The following is a 20,131-nucleotide window of genomic DNA, read 5'->3' on the forward strand; positions in this document are numbered from 1 at the left end:
TTTCCTGGGAGTAAGCCCTATTAACTATAATGGGACTTACTTCTGATTAGACGTGTGTAGCTTTGGGCTCCTTGTGATCTAGGCAATGGAGGGATTCTGTTTAGTGATTACACAGGCCAACACACATTTTGATTCCTTAAACGTTACACCAATTCCTAGGTATATTTGGGGTGCCAATTCCAAAAATGGCATCCATTTTGCCCTATCACGTCCAGTTTTGGAGCCACAGCATAGCCTCTTTAGTGAATGGTTCAAGCAGCTTCCTCATGAGAAAGCCTACACGATGGCTTCCTCATGAGGAAGCTGCTTGATCGCTCGATCGATCAATAGATCTATCTATCTATCTATCTATCTATCTATCTATCTATCTATCTATCTATCTATCTATCTAATGCTAATTAATTGAATTAAGTGGTTCTGAATTCTAGTAGAGAGGAGAAACATTTCTCTCCCTCCACACCGTTTACACAGCACAATCCTATGCATATCTACTCAGAAGTACTTCCTATTGTATTCACTGGGGCTTGCACCAGGAAAGCAGGATTGCAGCCACAATTAACAGAGTCCAGTTATCCAGGATGAATATTTAATAAAATATTTAAAATAACTTTCTTTACAACTTTGAAACTTTCTAGCTTCAAGCTAGTGCATCAACAGAATAATAATAACTTTGTGTAGAACTCTGTGGATGTTTCTTGTAATTTTCAAAGCTGAATTAAGCTGTTTCCTCCATTCAAATTAGACTCTGCAAATATATTAACATAAAAATTTATATAATTACAGAAAACATCAGACATCATAACACAATGGGAGGAAGGCAGGCAGGCAGTTTTTCATACGTACAGGATTTGTTCAGCGACATATGATATCTTTCCTCCCATCTGTAGGAAAATATTTCTCATGTGCATATAACCACATTTCTCAAATTTCTCACTGATAGCCGCCTTGGGTGCCCTTCGGGGATAAAGGCGGAATATAAATCAAATAAATAAATCAAATAAATAAATAGCCATGAAATTTTCACCCCGAGATTGGAAACACAATTTCATCACTGCCGAACTTCGGTTGCTCTTTAGTTCCTCAGCCATTTTTTTTAACTGTTTAGATGACCACTCCAGGCTGTAGCATGCAGGATGAATTTGAGGATGCAGTTGAAATAATTGATAGGTGCCACGCTCCAGTTCGCTTGCTGTTGCCCGTATTTCTGGGTACACATCTCCTTTCAGCAATGCCACCTTTCCAAGCTTTAGGCCACAGCTTTGGAGACAGTGACCAGGAATTTCAAATACCTCTCCATGCTTTTGAAGACAGTAGCCTGCCGACCACATGAGGTGGCCAATACAGGATAGCTCAACAGTTATCATATAATCCTGAGAATGCAAGAAACGTGTCAGATATGATCCCATGTCAATTCTGTGCAGACTCCAGAAGAACGGCAGCTTCTGCAATTACAAAACCTCATGTTTAACTCAGTTCTGTTCTCTCCTCAAAAAGAAGAGGCAATCTATTTACACAACAAAGGCAATAGATTGGACTGAATGTTCACTTAATGACCTAATTGCTTAACAATGGGGATTGGAGAACATATCTCCATTGTTAAGTGACACACACCTGTGTGTTCTGTGTTCTGGTCACGAGAGAGATGGGAGAGATGGGGTGGGGGAGGTGGGGTGAATGGACTGAGCATGAGGCTTTTCTGGGGGCTAGGAGAGATGGGGTGGGGGAGGTGGGGTGAATGGACTGAGCATGAGGCTTTTCTGGGGGCTAGGAGAGATGGGGTGGGGGAGGGGGGCTGAAGACTGAGCATGTGGCTTTTCTGGGGGCTAGGAGAGATGGGGTGGGTGTAAGTGGGTTGAATAGACTGAGCATGTGGCTGATCTGTGGGCTAGGAGAGATGGGATGGTGTGGGGTGTGTGTGTGAATGGACTGAGCCTGTGTGTGATCTGTAGGGCAAGGTGAGATGGAAGACTCCTGTCTTATAGGTGTGCAGAGATGTCTGGTTTTGCTGGATCTGTAGGAGGCTTCAGGTTAGTTAATTTGCAAGGGGCCATGAACGCTAATGGCCATATTCAAAATATATCAATGCTATGCTCAACACTAGCCGGAAGCAAGCATACCCTTCACACACACCTCATTACAAGAAGTATATTAACTTTACAGTTGGAATGCTTGGTAGCAATGGTAGCATGAGACAGAGAATTGGGAAAAGCTTCTGTGTTGGAATTTTTTCTCTTGTCATTTGAAGTTTATGAGTTCCTAGGTGAGAACCTGGGAGTAATATCACTTCCTCCTTAATGACATCACTTCCGGCATTGGCATCACAGTGATGCCACTTCCTGCTTGATGACATCACTTCCATTGGGTCCCGGACAGATTGTCATAATGACAAGTGGGTCCCGGTCTAAAATGCCTGAGAACCACTGCTCTATGCAGAGCCCTTCTGGAGGTACTAGGGACCTTCCGAATGGCACCTGCAGCCAGTGTGGACCCCTTTAAAATGGCCTTTGGAAGCTTCAGTGCTTTGTGCTACTGGTTTTCATGGTGAAACTGAATTTAGCAGATCATAGGAGAAAACTCTGTGTAGGAGGCACAGTGTGACCCAGTAGCCCTTTTGCTAATTGCCTGCTAGCAAAAGTAGGTTACAATCCTATCCACACTTTCCTGGGAGTAAGCCCTACTGACTATAATGGAACTTACTTCTGATTAGACATGTGTAGGTTTGGGCTCCTTGCTGCCCTGGGCAGTGGAGGGATTCTGTTTAGTGATTACAGGGAGTAATGCCAATTTTGTTTATGGTCTCTGCCTTTCTTGCTTTACATTCCCATTGCTGCCAAATGTTTACTAGTCCCATTTTTCTTTCTGTGGTCTGCAACAGAACTGAAATATTCCAAAGAAGTGGTGGTGATGGTGGAACTAACCTCAAAACCTCATTGTGTGTGAAGTCATGACCCTTGAAAAAAATTAAACAAAATTTTGCGGTGTAAATAAACTACACAAATTTAAAGCGCATTTCTTTAAATGTGACCAGTATGTATAATTTTGGTTGCAGTTTTATTTTATGTGTGTATGAATGGAAAATAGACTTCTGGGCTACAATCCAGTGTACCCTTTGGTTACAGGCTGCAATTCTACACACTTACTGAAAATGAAGTCCCACTGCTTACAATTAGGCTTACTTCTAACTAAGCACATATAGGATTTTGCTGTAAATTTCTAAGCAATTTATCAGAATTGCAGCTTGTGTACATCTGCTAGAGATTTCCTATCTAGGTTTTTTAGCATTTTAGAGATATTTTTCATGTAAAATTCCAAACTTTCTTGTTTGTGGTGATAACGGTTAGCAGCAACTTGTTCAAGATCTTGAGCTGTTCGGTTTCCTTCCTGAAAACTATGCTTAGATTATCAGAACCTTTCCTTGATTTTTAGAGTAGACTTTTAATCTATCAGGTATGCAGCAAAGTAGCAGATTTAACTCATGATAATATTAATACCTTTTGAAGAATTCTAGAAGCTTGACACTGGGTAAGGAAAAAGGCCATTAGTATTGAATGCCAAGGATCAATATACCAAGATGTGGCAAAATTTTATTCAAATTGAACAGTGCAGATTTAGCAGCACAATATAACACAATTCACTATAAGTAGTATGTGACTTGTTTGCCATCAAAAGTTGTGGGTTAAGTTAATTCTGTAGAGTAGTATGAAGCTTGTTCTTTTGTGCGTGTGAATATTTATGCAAAATTGTGCAATTGTAGATGAAAGATGAGAGTCTTTATGTACTGTAATGATTAAGATGTGACTGTATGTAGTAGTCTGTCTTGGAATTTTTTTTCACTTTTGTATAGTATTTCAAAATTGCATCTTAAACCTTGTTTAATGAAAGGTATCAGATTATAAATGGTTCAGTGTTGCTTTAGAAGGGAAGTGCTCTGAAATGCACAAAAGTACTGTTTGCAAGCCCTGGGGGCTGGGAGATAAGAATAGGCCCTCAATTTGGCTGTACTTGTCGTAAAAGGTGACCAAACAGCCACCGGGTAGATGGGACTCATTAGCCTGGGAAGTGCGCTCATCTGAGAGAAGGAAAACTCTGATCCCAGTCCTCCACTGCCTTGTGGCTATATCTAGTTATGGAAAAGGCTACAAGAGACAACCTCAAGGCAAAATCCGGAGCCGGAGTCCCTGAGGCAGTTCGCGGCTGTATACAGTCATGCTCTGGCAACTCCTGCGACGCCACTGGAACCAACCGTATTGGCTTCTACCTTTCTATTGGACCATTTCAGCGATGTAGAGAGGGGGGATTTACTGCATGGGTAGCAGTCGGTCCTCCATATCTACTTTACCCAGGCTTCATGCGCTGGAGAGGACACTAACCACCATTCAGAATGTGATACTATAGTCTTCCAAGACTTGAAGGATGCCAACTCTAACTGTTTGCAAGTTGCTTTTTTATTTAGATAGTGCTGTGGTTTTCAGTTGTATTCTGGTGGGCTCTGGCATTCCTTGGAAGCTTATTGGGGGAAGGGTCTCTTAATTAGAGGATCAGCACTGGTGGACTGTCTAAAGGGCAGCTTGTTTACCCTTACTGGTGTTGCATTGTGCAGCCACTAAAGATTTTAAGTCCAGAGGACACCATTTAGTTCAAGTGGTAGCAAGATATATTAGACTTACGTGGTGTCCAGTGTGAACTGAGACTATCATACCCTGAAATATTTCCAAGAATCAATGGCAGATGTACTGGGATCTGAACCATGTAGACAGATATGGAAAGGCTTCCCATCACCTCAGTTTTCTAGATGAGTCTGGCATAGTTTTGATTAGCAATAAAATATGACAACTTGCTATAAAGCTGAATGTTTATCATATTGCAAATAAAAACTGCAGGTTAGCTGTATTACTGCCCAATCCTAATGAGCAGCCCAATCCCGAGCTGCCCGGGGAACCCCCGCTCAGCAGCACCACGAGGGCTGCTGCCGAATCCAGCGCCTCCTGTGCTACCACGGAAGGCACCTCGGGAGTAGGGCACGTTCGTCCCCTTCCCCCAGGTAAGGAAGGCAGCCCCGCAATGGAGCTACTCACTTTAACTGTGCCCAAATGGTGCCGCTAAAGTAAAGGTGCTCGTGTAAGGCACTCAGCCTCCACGAGCACCGAGGATGCTGCGGAGCAGAGCTCCACGGTTCCTCCTCCTGCCTGCCCCCAGGCATGCCTCTGGCACACCCCCTGCATCACACCGGCCTCCCTGCCCCCTCCCCACGTCGTGCTGGACTCCCCCCTCCCTGGAATGCCCCCATCCCCGCCCCGTTTGCCGTTCTGCAGCCTGGCAGTGGCAGGTACTGCCTAGCTGAGGAATACGGGTCACCCGCCAGATGGTGGCTCAGCGCTGGCCGGAGCTGAGCCACCTCTGGCGGGAGCCCTGCGGTAAGCCTCGCAAACATGCCTTACGGCACATTTGCGACTGTGGTCCGCGCTGCGGAGGTGCGGTGCTGACCATAGGATTGGGCCCTTAGTCCATTAGAAAATTTTCAAAATCACATCTAAAATGACTTGTATTAGCATCAACCAAAATGATGCGAAATGAAAGCTTAAGATTTCAGTCCTTTTTCCCCTTATGAACACTAAGATCAATCAAGGATAGTTTGCTGCAGCCATTTTCTCAACAACTGTACCATGGCACACTGGTGTGCCGTGAATGATCCCCAGGTGTGCCACAGGAGTTTGGTGGAGGGTCATTTATTAATAGGACCATTGGGGATATGAGCCCCCCACCAACAGAAAGGTGTGCCTTGTCAATTGTCCAAAAACTGATGGTGTGCCTTGACAATTTTAATACCTTGTCAGTGTGCCATGAGACAAAAAAGGTTGAAAATCACTGGTCTACTCTAACCAAAAGGTTGATCACGTGCCAAAGCTGGAAAAGCACTGGAAATGGTATCAGATCAGTTGTGGCAGAACTTCAGGAATTGGGAGGGGGGCAGAATTCTGTCAAAAGGTTGTTTTGCTTCTGAACTCTGAGTATTAGCTGAACAAAATTTTCTACTGCTCTGAAGTATGTAATTTGAAAAGCTTTGTGACGCTTCATATGCAAACAGATGATTTTCTAAAAGACATGTGTGATCTTAATCTGTTTCTGTAAAATAGCATTTGGTTATTCTAAAATGACCCTTGCACTTTGGGGACAAGTTATAGTGCATGATTTAAAGATATCGCCCATCTATCCTTGAGAGTTAAACATTTTGTCCCTAGCAAAGGCTAGACTATCTACCGTTGGTCAAAAAACAGACATTCTGGTTTTGTGCTGTTTCCTCCTGGGTACATTTGATAAGGCCTTGTCTTCTGTTCCAGCAACTGGAAGAGCTGCAATGAATGTAATATTTTTGGCTGAGTGCCTGGAGGAGTGGTCTGTGTGTATAACGCTTAATTGCTTTAAATTTAAATTCAGAGCATGCATGGTATTATTCACTTTTAGGCAGAAGAGGCTTAAGTATAAGTATATGGAACAAGATGTTTCAAGAGCATCCTACCCTGCCTGGAAAAAACAGTTCTCTTCCTAGCTCCCACCTTCAATTTCTGAAAGTACATAGCTAGCTAGCTACTTCAGCATCACTCTGTTTTCTCATTTTTCTGTTTCTAGCTAATAAAGCTTATTCAGGGGCTTAAGGGAGGGAACTTATATCAAAACTATAAAACAGAAAAGAGGAAATTTTGTGCTGGGGAGAAAAGAGAATTTTTCTTTTAATGGGGTGACTGAATGAGAGGCTAACAGTCTCCCAGAACATGTCAATAACTAGTACCGTAGGAAGCTATCTTATACTGAGTCAGACCATTGTGGTCTCAGTACTGTCAACCCTGGCTAGTAGAGGCTCTCCAAGGTTTCATATAGGAATTCTTTTCTGCCCATCCTGAAGATACCAGGGATCAAAGCTGGGACTTTCTTCATGCAGAGCCCTTCCCTGAGATGGGAGGAAAAAATTGCAGGAGTGAAAGGGAATAAACTAAGCTTCTGACCTTGTGGAAGATTACCCCAGTGGTTATCATTCCAGAATTGAAATACCTAGTAATATTGAGTTCTCATTGTTATTTAGGCATACAGTGAACCATTGATTTAATAAACTAATGGGGGAATGAGTATCCATTAATGCCGAAAGTTAAGCGAGGATACCCTTTTCCTCCTTTAGATGTTAAAAAGCTCCCTTGGCGCTGCTGCTCTTTTCTGCTCTCCACCAGGGTGCTCTAAGAATGGAGGAATGTCTTAATTCCTAGACTATTGTAGTTGCGAAAGCAATGGTAGCCCTGACAGTAGTGCTTACCTAAGACAGGTAAGTGTGGGAGGGGAGTCGGGGACAGTGCTTTCAAGAACTCCCTTGGTGTGGCGCTGCCATGCTCCCTTTTGGCCTTGAGCAAGGTGCTCTAGGAATAGAGAGTTCCTCAGGAAGTAAAACTCACCAGAGCAAAATTTCTGAGGAGCTCTCAATTCCAAGAGCACCCTGCTTGAGACCAAACAGAAGAGATGCAGCTCCGGTGCTGAAGGAGTTGTGGAAGGTAGGTAAGCCTGTCCACAGGCCCCCTCCTACACTTGCCTACCTTACAGAGATCCCTTGGTGCTCACTACACTCACAGTCTTTCCTTTGAGCTCGAAGCTATTGAACATGTCAGCCTCCATGCATAAAGTGATTATTTGCTCTGTTCCAAGGAAACAACTGAACTTGGTCATTTTATACAGCAAATGGGGGGGGCGGTGGTGGAGGAGGGGTTTTGATCTTAGACAAAAGGAGTTATCCATTCTCAGGATTTTAAAAGCATTATACAGATGTTAATAACTTTAAAATAACTTTAATAACTATAAGGCAATGATTTACCATTGCGAAAGCACCCTGAAGTAAGTTTGACACCATTTTTGTTACTGTTTATTTTTTTAAAATCAAGCTAGAAGCATGCTACAGCAGTGTTTTTCAACCAGTGGTATGGGTACCACCAGTGGTTCTTGAGATGACGTCTGGTGGTACTCACGGGACCCTTGGACACTTGGCAGCGAGACCAGGAACATGATGCAACAAACAGTGGCTTGGTGGGCAGAGCGCCAAAACGTGCTTTTCCACATTCGAAAAAGCACTCCCATCCACCCTGAGCCTCTTACTGGTGTTTGTCACATCATACCTGGTTTCCCAAGCAGGACGTGACTGGCAATGATGTCATTGCCAGTTACTTCTGGTGGTACTTTGAATAGGTGGACCATGTGAAGTGGTATGATGGTGGACAAAACTTTGAGAACATTCACTGTACCTGGACGGTCTAGAAGCTGCACAGTTTTGAACTTTTTTGAAGTCTTTGAAGGATGAAGCTCTCCATTCTGTAAGTGCCTTGTGGTGTGCTGTGGGGGGTGGTGGATGAAGGAGATGGTGGGGATGTTTCTGCTCCTAATTATCCTCTTGTCTCTTGAGCTTAATTTTGTTGTCTTTTCCCCATTAGCTCTGCAGCTCAAGGCTTTAGCTAGCAACAGACCGTTTACCATACTTGTCAGCTTGAATGTTTCGTATGGGCTTCCTGGAGCTGTGCTAATTCCACTCTGTTGGCGGTTCTTAATTGCTTGAGCAGCAGTAGAATAACTGAAGTATTGCTCTGTCTCGGTTCTCCTCTGTCTGTTGCAGTGATATTCTGCATGACATAACCATTGCTAATGGCTGTGATAACTCCCAACACTAATTTGTAAGTTCTATTAATCTCAAACCCCTGGGGGCTGGGGGATAAGAATAGGCCCTCAGTTTGGCTGTACTTGTCATAAGAGGCAACTAAATAGCCACCGGGTAGATGGGACTCGTTAGCCTGGGAAGGCAGCTCATCTGAGAGAAGGAAAACTCTGATCCCAAACCTCCACTGCCTTGTGGATACATTCAGTTATGGAAAAAGCTTCAGGAGTCAACCTCGAGGCAAAATCCGGAGCCGGAGTCCCTGAGGCAGTTCGCGGGTCTATACAGTCACATTCTGGCAACTCCTGCGACGCCGGTGGAACCAACTGTATTGGCTTCTGCCTTTCCTTTGGACCATTTCAGTGACGTGGAGAGGGGGGATTTTATCCATATCTATTTTACCCAGGTTTCGCGCACTGGAGAGGACACTCTGTTCCAGAACACTATTCAGAGCGTGATACCATAGTCTTCCAAGACTGAAGGATGCCAACAGTATTAATCTCAAAAGATATGATAAGAGCAAGTGTTCTTAGGATTGGGGGTGAAATTAAATGTATAAAATTAGGGTGAAGCAGCTTGGAAAACTCTGAGCATCCTATCAGAAATGCATGCCGAATAGGTAGGCCACGATGGTTTGCTCTGGGCTTTATGTGTACTTGCTTTTCTTCTCTCGAATATTTATTACAATGCTGCCTCACTTTTCCAAGGAACTCTCAGTGGTTTGTATATGGTTTCCATGGGGTCTCCTATCCAAGCAGTTTATAGACCTTGGTCTACTTGGCTTCAGGTGCGACACTGAAGCAACTGCCTTCTCTTCAGGCCAATGTCAGAGTACAGCATGTGGACTAGAAATGTAAGAAAAATGAAGCTGGAGATTCTCAAGATTGTAACAAAGTTTTCATGATTTGCATACTGGCCCCATAGGATTATTCATAACTTGGGGAATGGTTGTAAGGACCATTGCAAAAAGCAAACAAACCCAAATGTGCTTGGCCGGTTACAAATATTAGTACTTTGTCCTTCATCCAGAAGTATTTATTATATGGTCTTGACAGTATTTCACTTCATGACTTCCTACGATTATTTATCACGTACACACTCCAATAGAAATGTGTTTGTGCCTTGTTGCCAGGATGAACTTCTCTCTTAACCTTGTAATCTGGGATTGTGAATAACTTGAAGAAAACTTAATTTGTGCCTGTGCACACTTGTTCCCTCTTGAAAGACACCCTAATTATTCTTCCTTGATTTTGGATAGGTTCATTAAATCTGCCATGAACAAGCTACCTCTGACAGCTGCTGTTGTATCCGACACCTTCCTAGATTTCTTCAAGCCTTCTGAGGACCTTTATGGTATTATACTTCCTACAGGGATAGGACACAAGAGGCTGTATAATGTTATGAATGGTTGCATACCTGCTCTGTGTGAGTGTAATGTGAACGCTAGTCAGTAGCATTTAGCACAATTTAACGTAAAGCTCACAATACGCTGTGCAAACCCCACTGATATATACATTGATTTAAATTTGAGCAGAGCAGCATTGTCATCTTCTGCTTCCCAGCTGTACATTTTAGTGTCGTTTGCAACAAGAGAACTTCTCAGTGGATTGTACTCTAAAATGGCAGCATTTTCCATTTTCTTATTTCTAGAGGGAAAATTGGACTTTTCTTACCTTCTATAATTTGCAGCTGAGTTCCTAAGTGGGAAAAAACATTCTTATTTCTAGCCCACCTGCTTATTACTTCCTGTTTAATGACATCACTTCTGGCCCTCAGCAGGCATCATGAATGCTATTTGGCCCACTGCATGAAATGAGTTTGACACTCCTGTTTTAAAGTGATTTATCCTGAGATGAAATGTAGAGCCTTTGATTATCTTGGGGTTCCTTTCCTTATTTTAACATGATTTAACACTTGATAGTACAGTTGGGATATTTATTTTCTTCCACTCCAGGATCAGCAATAATGTAAGCTAGCATTCTGTCTACCATATTGCCTGTGTGGCTGCCCTGTACTCTGTTTTCCTATGTAATTTGTACCTCCCAGTATCTATCACAAATTTATCATTCCTGTTTCTATCTTTGAGGGTATGTTTTCTGCATAACATTTAAGATCAGGCAGTTCATTGGTGCAGTTGTTATCCCTAGAGGTTTTTAATGGCCCTGATTCATTGCTTATTTTGATGTGGTCTTTCAAGTGACCCTTAGGGCATCTCTTGGTTACATGCTGATCATGAATTGGTGCTGATTTCACTTTGCTATAGTTATTAAAGAATACTTACATACTATTTTTCAACAAGAGTAGTTCACAAAACAGTTTACATAGGAAAATAATTCAATAAAATGTTTCTCTGTTCCTAAAGGACTCACAATCTTAAAAAAAAAAAAAAATACAGAAGAGACATCAGCCACTGGAAGAAGATGTCATGCTGGGGTGAAGAGGGACAATTGCTCTCCCCCTGTTAAATATAAGAGGACACCATTTTGAAAGGTGCCGCTTTGCCCAGTGAGATGCATCTAGCACACAGTTGCACAGTATTCTGTTTACTGAATGGAAACTAAAAATTGTATGGCTGGTTCACATAGGCATAAACATCATTGCATAACTTCATTATTCAGCACATGACTTTCAACCAAATATGTAAACTGTTTCCTCTTTGAAAGTGTGGCATCTGGGTTGACATAGTTTGATATGAAAGTTCTATCTGCAAGGTTGATGGTCTCTTGACACATGAAAGTCATCACTTGATTTTACAATGAGTATTGAACATAAATGTGAGAACCAATCTTTATTCCAAGGATATTGTCTTTTACTGATCTTTAGTTCAAAAAGGAGCCACTTGCAGTGTTTTGCTCAAGTTGAGACCTGCTAGCCACCATAAAGAGAGATGTTTAAAACAAAGTAAGGATGCCAGTGTAATTGCAAGTTTCACCTTGTGGATTAGTTTTAACATTATCTGTATATAACAGTGTTTCTCGAACAGTGGGTCAGGACCCACTGGTGGGTCACAAGCCAATTTCAGGTGGGTCGTGTAGCATTTAGCCTCCATTGGAAATAAAAAGCTGAAAATACAGTGTGCAAAGTGGCTGGGCAGGGAGGTCTCCCAGTGAGAGAAAAAATGATGCTTTCTGAATAGATGCTGATGGGATGCTGGAAAAGGGGGAGGGCTATGTGGTTGGAGAAGGATCCAAGTGTGCTATCTGTTTTGATTTCTGAGCTGGAATGTTTGAATTCTTAGCTGTGCAAAATAACAGCATCAGTGTGCTGCGTAAGGGGACTTTTGGCTGATCACGACTTAGGTTTGAAGTCTAAATTGATGATGTCACTTATGGCCATGACATTACTTGTAGGTTAATGACATCACTTCCAGTGGGTCCTGACAGATTCTCATTCTAAAAAGTGGGTCCCAGCACTAAAAAGTTTGAAAACCAGTGTTATGTAACATTTGGAATCTGTTATCACAGGAAGTGGAAATGGCCTCTAGGTCAGATGGCTTTAAAAAAAAGAAGGAACTAGACTAGATACATGCGTGGAAGACAGGTCTATCTACAACTATCATCCACAGCATTTAAGTGTAAACTGCCTCTTCGCATGCAGCATGACTTTAATTACCAGATTGCTGGGGACCAAATCAGTGTAGGGCTATTTGTGTGTGTGAGCTTCCTTGGGATATGTGGTTGGCCTTGTTGGAGACAGGAGTACTGGACTAAAAGATATATTGGTGTGGTTGGCATGGACTGTTCTTATCTCTGTTTCCTTCAGTTGTCCAAATTCAACAATCAATAAAGGGAAGCATAAAGAATGTACTTTTGTCATTTCTTACTGAAGAATTGAAAAAAAATAATATGAGGAAGTACTTGAGGGAGAATGATTAATCTTGGATCAGAGGCCAGGCATCCCTATGAGGACGACTTAGTTGCCTCAGTGTACAGTGCCTGAACTAGGGGGGACGATTACACAGAATGCAGTTCCAGTTCTCAGAAGCAGATAACTAGATCAATGTTGTTTTGGCATTAAGCCAAGTGCAGTGATCCAGTGCTGAAGAGAACCATGTTCACTTGCAGTTCAGTGTAAAACAAACACAGCCTTATTGCTTCTGATGTTTAATGTTCCAGGAAAATGTCTTAACTCCAAATTTAGTTGATGCAGAAGAAAACATGCCATCTTAAGTGCTTGTCTGAACAAGATTCAGCTATTGTTACAGTTTTGTTCTTTTTAAACTTGCCAGAAAATATATATGTCTATGTAAAGAATTTCAGTGGAGGGGATTCAAACGTGTGCTTGTTTCTAGTTTTTACAAAGGTTTTTTAATCAGAATAATAACCTGCACTACAGTACAGGCTGTACTGCTTCAGACTGGGAATTGCGACTGAATGTGCCTTCCTACAAAACCATATCCATAGAAAGAAGCAAAGAAGCCTTCTTGTTGACAAACTCCAGCACATAGAAAATTTCACAAATCCGAGGGTGAATCTCCATAGATGAGACTATTTTTTTGCCAAGTGCTAATTTACCACAGAATCCTTGTAACCATTTGGTCATCAGTATTATCTAGCTAAGTGGAGAAGGAGAAATTTACCACTTTTCTGATTTTCCCACTTCCAGGGAGGTAACCAAGACTTTAGCTGCTTTTCCCTGCTTTGAATTAATGCAGAATGAAATTGATTACTTGTATAATTTCAGACTACAGGTGATGGTGAGGTGATACCATTCTAGGGACATTGAAAAGTAGTTTGATTTTTAATTTTTTTTAAAAATCCTATTCATGTAGAAAATAGTTTGGCAACACAGAACCTTCCTCCCTGCTGTGCTAGTTTTCTACTTGGCCTTTATAGTGAAGTGTTTAAAAATTATTACTACCTCTTTCTGCTGGTCAGTGTTATAAACGTGCGTGGCAGATGTTCATATGTGTGGCAGAACATTAGACTGCTAAATTACCAAGTGGTTACCCGCATGCTGTGATAAATTGCTTGGTCACAAGGCATCTGTATTCTCTTAAATATGTGCAAGTGTCATCAGCTTCTGTAAATAGTTCAAAACTTGGTCAGGGTATATATTGAAAATTGAAGGTTAGGGTATACAGGGTGAACCAAAAGTAGGTAGAGAGTAAATGATAACATTTATTTTGAGATTATATATACAGTTATATTTTGAGATTACGAACATATACAGTTCGTACATATACAGTTATATTTACTAATACAATTAAATATAATTTAATATAACACAAATGCCATAGTTATAATGAACACCATCGTTATAGTATAACCCTAACACAAACCCTATTCCACCTACTGTCCACCTACTTTTGGTTCACCCTGTCTATTTAAAACATATATACAATAAAAATAAAGTGAGATGAGTCAAGAACTTCTGATTTTGTTGGACATCCCTGTCTTTTCCACTCACCTCAGTCTCCTATCTGTCATCTTGAATGTTGATATGAATTTAGGAGACCAGCTATTATCCCAGGATAACTGATCACTAAACAAATCAGAGTGTTACTTCTACCACTCTATTATTTCGTGCCACAATAGGATGATACTTTTAGGGCACAAACCTAACCAACTTTCCAGCACCGACATAAGGGCAGCTCCTAGTTAAGGAAACAAACATCCCCTTACTTTGAGAATGCCTCCATGAGTGCCCCCCAACTGCAAGCTCTAGCCCGTGTCCCATTGGCACAGCTATGCCAGTGCTGGAAGTGGGTTAGGATTTGGGCCTCTCTTGTTTAACTGTAGCAAATATAGCTACTGGAAACAAATCTGACACAATGACTAATATAACTTGTAGCATATACTTTTATATATAGGAGTTTTAAAAAATTTGTAACTAGATCGTATGTTGATTTCTTTTAATGCTGTCCAAGTTGTACTTTGTTTCAGCCAAGATGTAGTAGAAAGGCATCCATATATCTTAACTAAATGGAGTTATGGAATAGATTAAGGCAGACTATAAGACTGAACAAAACATTTTTCCTCATTTTCAGTTTTTACCTTCACTCATGTGAACAATTTGAAGACTGTAATAAATTAGAAATGAAATTATTCATCTTGAATTGAGTGCATTTGACTCTTCTCTGAATTAGACCCATAAATGTTTTCTCTGTGAATACTGTTTTTCTAATGGATAGCATTACTTTGTTTTTCACACACAAGTTTATCCATACAGAGAGTATGTAACGTTTTTGTAATTTTAAGCTAAAAATGAGTTGGATCCAGAGTTTGCTTCATCAACAGGAGACTTTTTTCTGAGAAAGGAAGAGAATCTTTGGGTCCTACTGTGTCAACAAGATAAACCAATAGTTTTTGTTTTAGTAGGCCACTGTGTTAGAGCTTCTAAACCTTATTTACAGAATTTTACTTTATCAGGCTACATACAATATTGTTTTAATTCCAGGAGGACAGTCATCTTAGGTCTAGTTCATACATTTAGTAGTCCAGTTATCTTGTTATTTAAGAATAATATATATCTTGTCCGTCCTCTGTGTGTGTAAGCTAGAATGTAACGTGAGCTCTCTATGTAGAAATGTGTATGGAAGTAAAACTGATTGGTGGGGGGAGATATCATGTGGAGTGTCCTGCTCTTATATTACTTGTGTGATGGAGAGGAGAGGGCACTAAATTGCAAATATATCTTGCCCTTTCTTGATGGAGTTCAGACTGTTGTACGTGATCCTTCCTATCCAGCAGCATGACAGCCCCGTCTCCTGCCGGGGCAGATGACTCCTGGCATCAGCTCCACAAGCATGCACACACAGAAGTAATTGGGGGTGACGTGATGACATCACTGCCAATTACATCCAGGTTGTGAGCCACCTAGTGCAGTGAGAAGTCTCTGAAGTAGGAGGGTAGCAGGGCTTTGGGATCTCACTGCTGCACTGTTCTGGCTTCTCCTTTGGAGGCTGTTCTTCAAAGAAAAAGCTGGAATGGCACAGCAGCTTTATGTCAAAACCCCACTGTCCCCCTACCCCTCCTGTTTCAGTGGTGTGCTTGAAGGTTTGCACTGAATTTTGGCTTCTGTCGATCATCTGCAAACCTCTGACCACAACCCTATGCTTGGAGGTTTGCAGCTGCTTTCTAGAAGCCAAAAGTCTGCTGGGATGTCAAAGGGGGAGAAAGAAGCCACTTGGCCCAGTATGGCTGCTGCTTCTTCATGCACCCCATTCTGGCACCCCTTTCTGGAATGGCTTAACCAGAGGGAGGTGCCAGAAGGGGATGCTGGAGAAAAGAAACTGCCTCTCTGAGCTGGGCGAAGTGGCTTCTTCCGAGGTGGCGGCACTATCTTGGCTGACCTCACATTGCACCCCTTTACATGTTGCTCCAGGGAGTTACCTGGAATGCCCCGCCCCTGCTTGCTATGCTGGTGTTCCCAGCCCCATTTTATTGTCACAACAAGCCTGTGAAATAGGATAAATTTAGAGATGACTGTCTCATCAGTGAGCTTTGTAGTTGAGTAGGGGATTTGAACCTGTGTCTCTCTAATCCTTATGCAGTGCTCCAACCACTGTATCATGCTTGCTCTGTACATACACACCCTTCCGCCATACAGAGAACCACTGGTTTGACAAGACTTTGGATTGGTTCTTAGTCTTTATAGCAAATATAATCATCTTAGGACAAATATATTCATCTTAGAGTATGTTGAAAAACTGCTATTGAAGTTCATGCTGTGGCAAAATAGTCAGACTCTGCTTAATCATTGTAATGTTCTCTTTTTTCTTTAAAACATTTTTTTGAGTTGAACTTGAAGCACTGTTTAATATATAATTTTAATAGTTATATTTTTATTTTCAGATAACCACTCTAATCAACCATAAAGATAAGCCAAAGAGGTCAGACAAGACTTTAAAAGCAATCCAGCAAGTGGGCCAAGCTGTTAACCTGGCTGTTGGAAGATTTGTTATGGTGGGGGAAGCTATAGCTCGTGAAAACCAAGAGTTGAAAGGTGAAATGAACATTGCCTGCACTGAGGCAAAGCAAGCAGGTAAGGTGGTGTGTTTAGAAAATGAGAGGACTGCCTTACTTTCTGCTGTGAAATCTCAGAGAACTATCCCTTCTGTCAGCTGTTAGAAAGGGTTTAGGTGTTGGTGATTAAAGCCATTAAGTGTTTGATTTTGTCCGCAATGGAGAGCTGCAATTTAAATCTTTTTAGTGTTTGGAGCAGTGCCCATTTCCTACAGGGAATTCCTGTAGCCTGAACTTCTACAGTTTTGCTGAAATTGTACAAACTCCTGCTGCTGCTCTTGGGCATACAGCCAGTTGGGTAAAGTGAAGCATTAACCAGAGAAATTATGGGATGGTTTAGCTTCTCAGGTATGTCTGATGTGGTTATTTGAAAGAGAGACTGTTATGATTCCACTGCTCCTTCAAACATCATATGTGGCTTTTGATTTTTCAAGATTTTGAAACCCACTTACTTCCAATAGCCAGGGAAGTGTTGCCCCCATAGGGGAGTCCTCCAGCTAGAGGGAATGCTTTTTTTGGAGCAGTGGCTGGGTTGAACCATAAGCAGTTCTCAGGCAGGCCACGGCACTGGTATCTTACAGCACAGTTGCTCAAGCTGAGAACCAGGCAAGATGGTTTGAGCCCAGCCAGTGGCTTGCCTTAACAAACTTCACACTCTCCTTTAGCATGATTGGCTGGAAATACCCATTGCAGGGATAAAAGAGGATGTGGGAGTAGGTCTGGAACCTGTGTTGGCCACTTCACAGAGTCGCTCTGTCGTCATTCATCCATGGCAGTAGACGTACTGAGAGCAACTCATGGGCATTTAGCATCCCACAGCATCATAAACAGGCATACCTGGCTGAGATACTGTGGCACGTGGACTAATCAAAGGGAGCACAGCATGGGCCAATCATTAAGCTTGCATGTGACCTAGGGCCCTATTGCAGCAAGCCACCCATTTAGACATATACACACACTGCTATTTGCATCATTGTTAGCACCTGCCTCACAGTAGCCCCAGCATACTGTTCTTATGCTACCCTCCATCTTCCTCCCATCTTCTATCATGGCAGCAGAGACAGGTGGCTCCCCACCTCCTCACTGGTGCTCAAGGAGTCAGAGAAGGAGGATGCTGCAGACTCTGTGCCCTGGTATCTGATTAACCCCTGCAAAGTCCCACCCTGAGGCCAGCTGAGACAACAAGCAACTAAAGTGGGGAGACGTAATCCCTGTCTGCTAACAAAGTGACAAGTGTGATCAAGTTAAGTTTTTATTGCACAATCTCAAAGATGGAGCAGCATTTGAAAAACAGCCAGCCAAGTGGGGTGGCCAGCCATCTTATTCCAGCAGGGCCCTTGTCCCTTTGGATGTTTTGGGACAGACAGAAAAATAGCAGGTCATGCTTCACTAGTTCTATCACCTTTATGTCATGGAGTTTTGTAAAGTGACAGAGGCCTGTCTGGAACAAGTAGATCAGCAACTCCACAGAAGAACCGCAAGATCACAGTGGACATTGCTGCCAGAAATGCTGCAGGCATCCTTTGAGGTCTGCACAGTTGGGTATGTAGAAGGCTTGGTGTCCTCTTCCCCTGTTGGTCAGCTTTCTGGAGAAAGCAAAGAGAAACACAAAATAGGAAGACACAGATAGTGGCACCAGTAAAACCTAGTCTGTGGATTGGAACGTATACTTGGTATTCGTGTGTTACCTGGGTGCACATGGTCCTGTTGGGGGTGAGAGCATGGTGCCTCAGAGTATTACCCTCTCCCTCCCCTGATGGGGGTTGTGCTGGAACTCTGCTTTGCCATATGCAGCAATGCTGCAGTCCTGAAAAGCAAAGGGTGAGATGATTGCTTGACCAGCAGTGGCAATGGTTGGAGCGCTTGCATTCATCGAGGATGCTCACTGCTGTTAGCTGTTGTAAAAAGAAGGAATGGTTAGACAACATAGGGCCCAATCCTATCCAACTTTCCAGCACCGGTGCAACCACAATATAGCACCAAGGTAAGGGGACAAACTTTCCCTTACCTTGAGGAGGTCTCTGTGACTGGCTCCCCACCACAGGATGCAGCACATGCCCCATTGGCACAGCAGCACAGGCACTGGAAAATGGATTCGGCTGATAGTGTGTTAGCACAGGGGCATCTGACAATGCTGGATGGAGTGGGCTGAAACATGAGACAGATACATTGCATTGGGATTCTCTCCCCTCCCTTGCTTAGCTGTGTGCGGTGCATTGCCCTTGCCCCTGCCTTGGGATGAAGGAGAGGAGGTTCTACATGGGCACGTAAGTGTGGTATTCTCCTGGGGCAGAGCATCTGCACTAAGAATTCTGAGAAGACCAGGATTAAGGAAGTATATTACAAGTATATTACGAAAACACCAGCTGTTTGTGCAAAGCACCCTTTCTTCATAATTCTCATCACCACAGTTCCTATGTGTTTGTGCTCTAACTGTGTATTAAATCATATATGTAGCCCCGTGTCACACATCCTGTCATCTAAGTCCTGGTCTCCCTGGCATGGGTTTTAATACTGGGGTTGATGTTCAGTGGTTGAGTGCAGGGTGTAGTCTCTATTGTTGCTTTTTGCTCTTATCGTCAGAAAGTGGGCAGGGTGGATTTTCTAGTGTGCTTTCTCAATATTTTCTATGGAATTTTCTTTTTCTATGCCAGCTTCTAATGTTTGGTGTGTTACTGTTTTCCCAAAGGGGTTTTAGGTTATATTCCACCTACATCTCCACCCCGTTTTGGACTTTATGTCAACTATGGTTGTGCCAGGGGTTAATTTACATCTGCAGAGCATTTGCACTCATATCCATGGCACTACTGCCAGCAGATGGTGGAGCTTTGTCACTACTGAAAGTATAGTTGTACCGGTGTCTGGGGGCATATGATGTATTCTATACCACTCAGAATGGGGTTTTCAGAGTATAGGTTTGGACTCTTAGTCTACTAGTCATTATGTGGAAAAAAATACGTAGGCGCTCATCCTTGGTAATGTCCTGTTTCAATCTCTCAGATGGAGCTAATTGTTTCCTGTATAGTAGTGGTCTTCAACCTACCCCAATAAAAATAATAAAGTCTGAGACTGGGGACCCGCTGCTGATCCTGCCCCCTGTTTTCCCTTACCTCTTGTGTCTTCACAACAACCCTGTGAGGTAGCAACCTGAGCAGGGCTGACCTTAGAAGCTGCGGGGCAAGATAGCAAGAAGAAGCTGTGTCGGATTAAAAAGAACTCTGTTTTGATGAGGCAGTACCATTATGGGACTGGATCCAAGCCCTCTCTTGCAGAGGCTTTGAAAAGTTGCTGCAACCCCCAAATGAGGCTGGGGTCATGACCCACAAGTTGAAGAACGTGGCTGAATAGCCCCTAAAGAGACTGTGGTGGATTTGGGGTTGATCAGAAATTGTGAGATTTTCTTGTATTACTTTGGCAACTATCTTCACCTGCTGAGGAGGCCTGTCTTACACCTTGAGTGCGGTTGATTTAATACAGTGTCCCA

At 42.6% G+C, this 20,131-nt stretch overlaps 1 protein-coding gene across 1 annotated transcript in view; it reads left to right on the plus strand.

The window, feature by feature from the left end:
- The window catches only part of CTNNAL1 (catenin alpha like 1), a 65,982-nt gene that overhangs the window by 12,270 nt on the left and 33,581 nt on the right, over positions 1-20,131 (plus strand). Inside the window, exon 2 of the mRNA XM_066623048.1 lies at positions 16,477-16,666. Coding sequence (XP_066479145.1) covers positions 16,477-16,666 — 190 coding nt within the window. The remainder of the gene's footprint in view (positions 1-16,476; positions 16,667-20,131) is intronic.

This window comes from Tiliqua scincoides, chromosome 4, assembly GCF_035046505.1.
Source record: "Tiliqua scincoides isolate rTilSci1 chromosome 4, rTilSci1.hap2, whole genome shotgun sequence".
In the NCBI taxonomy this organism is placed as follows: Eukaryota; Metazoa; Chordata; class Lepidosauria; order Squamata; family Scincidae; genus Tiliqua; species Tiliqua scincoides.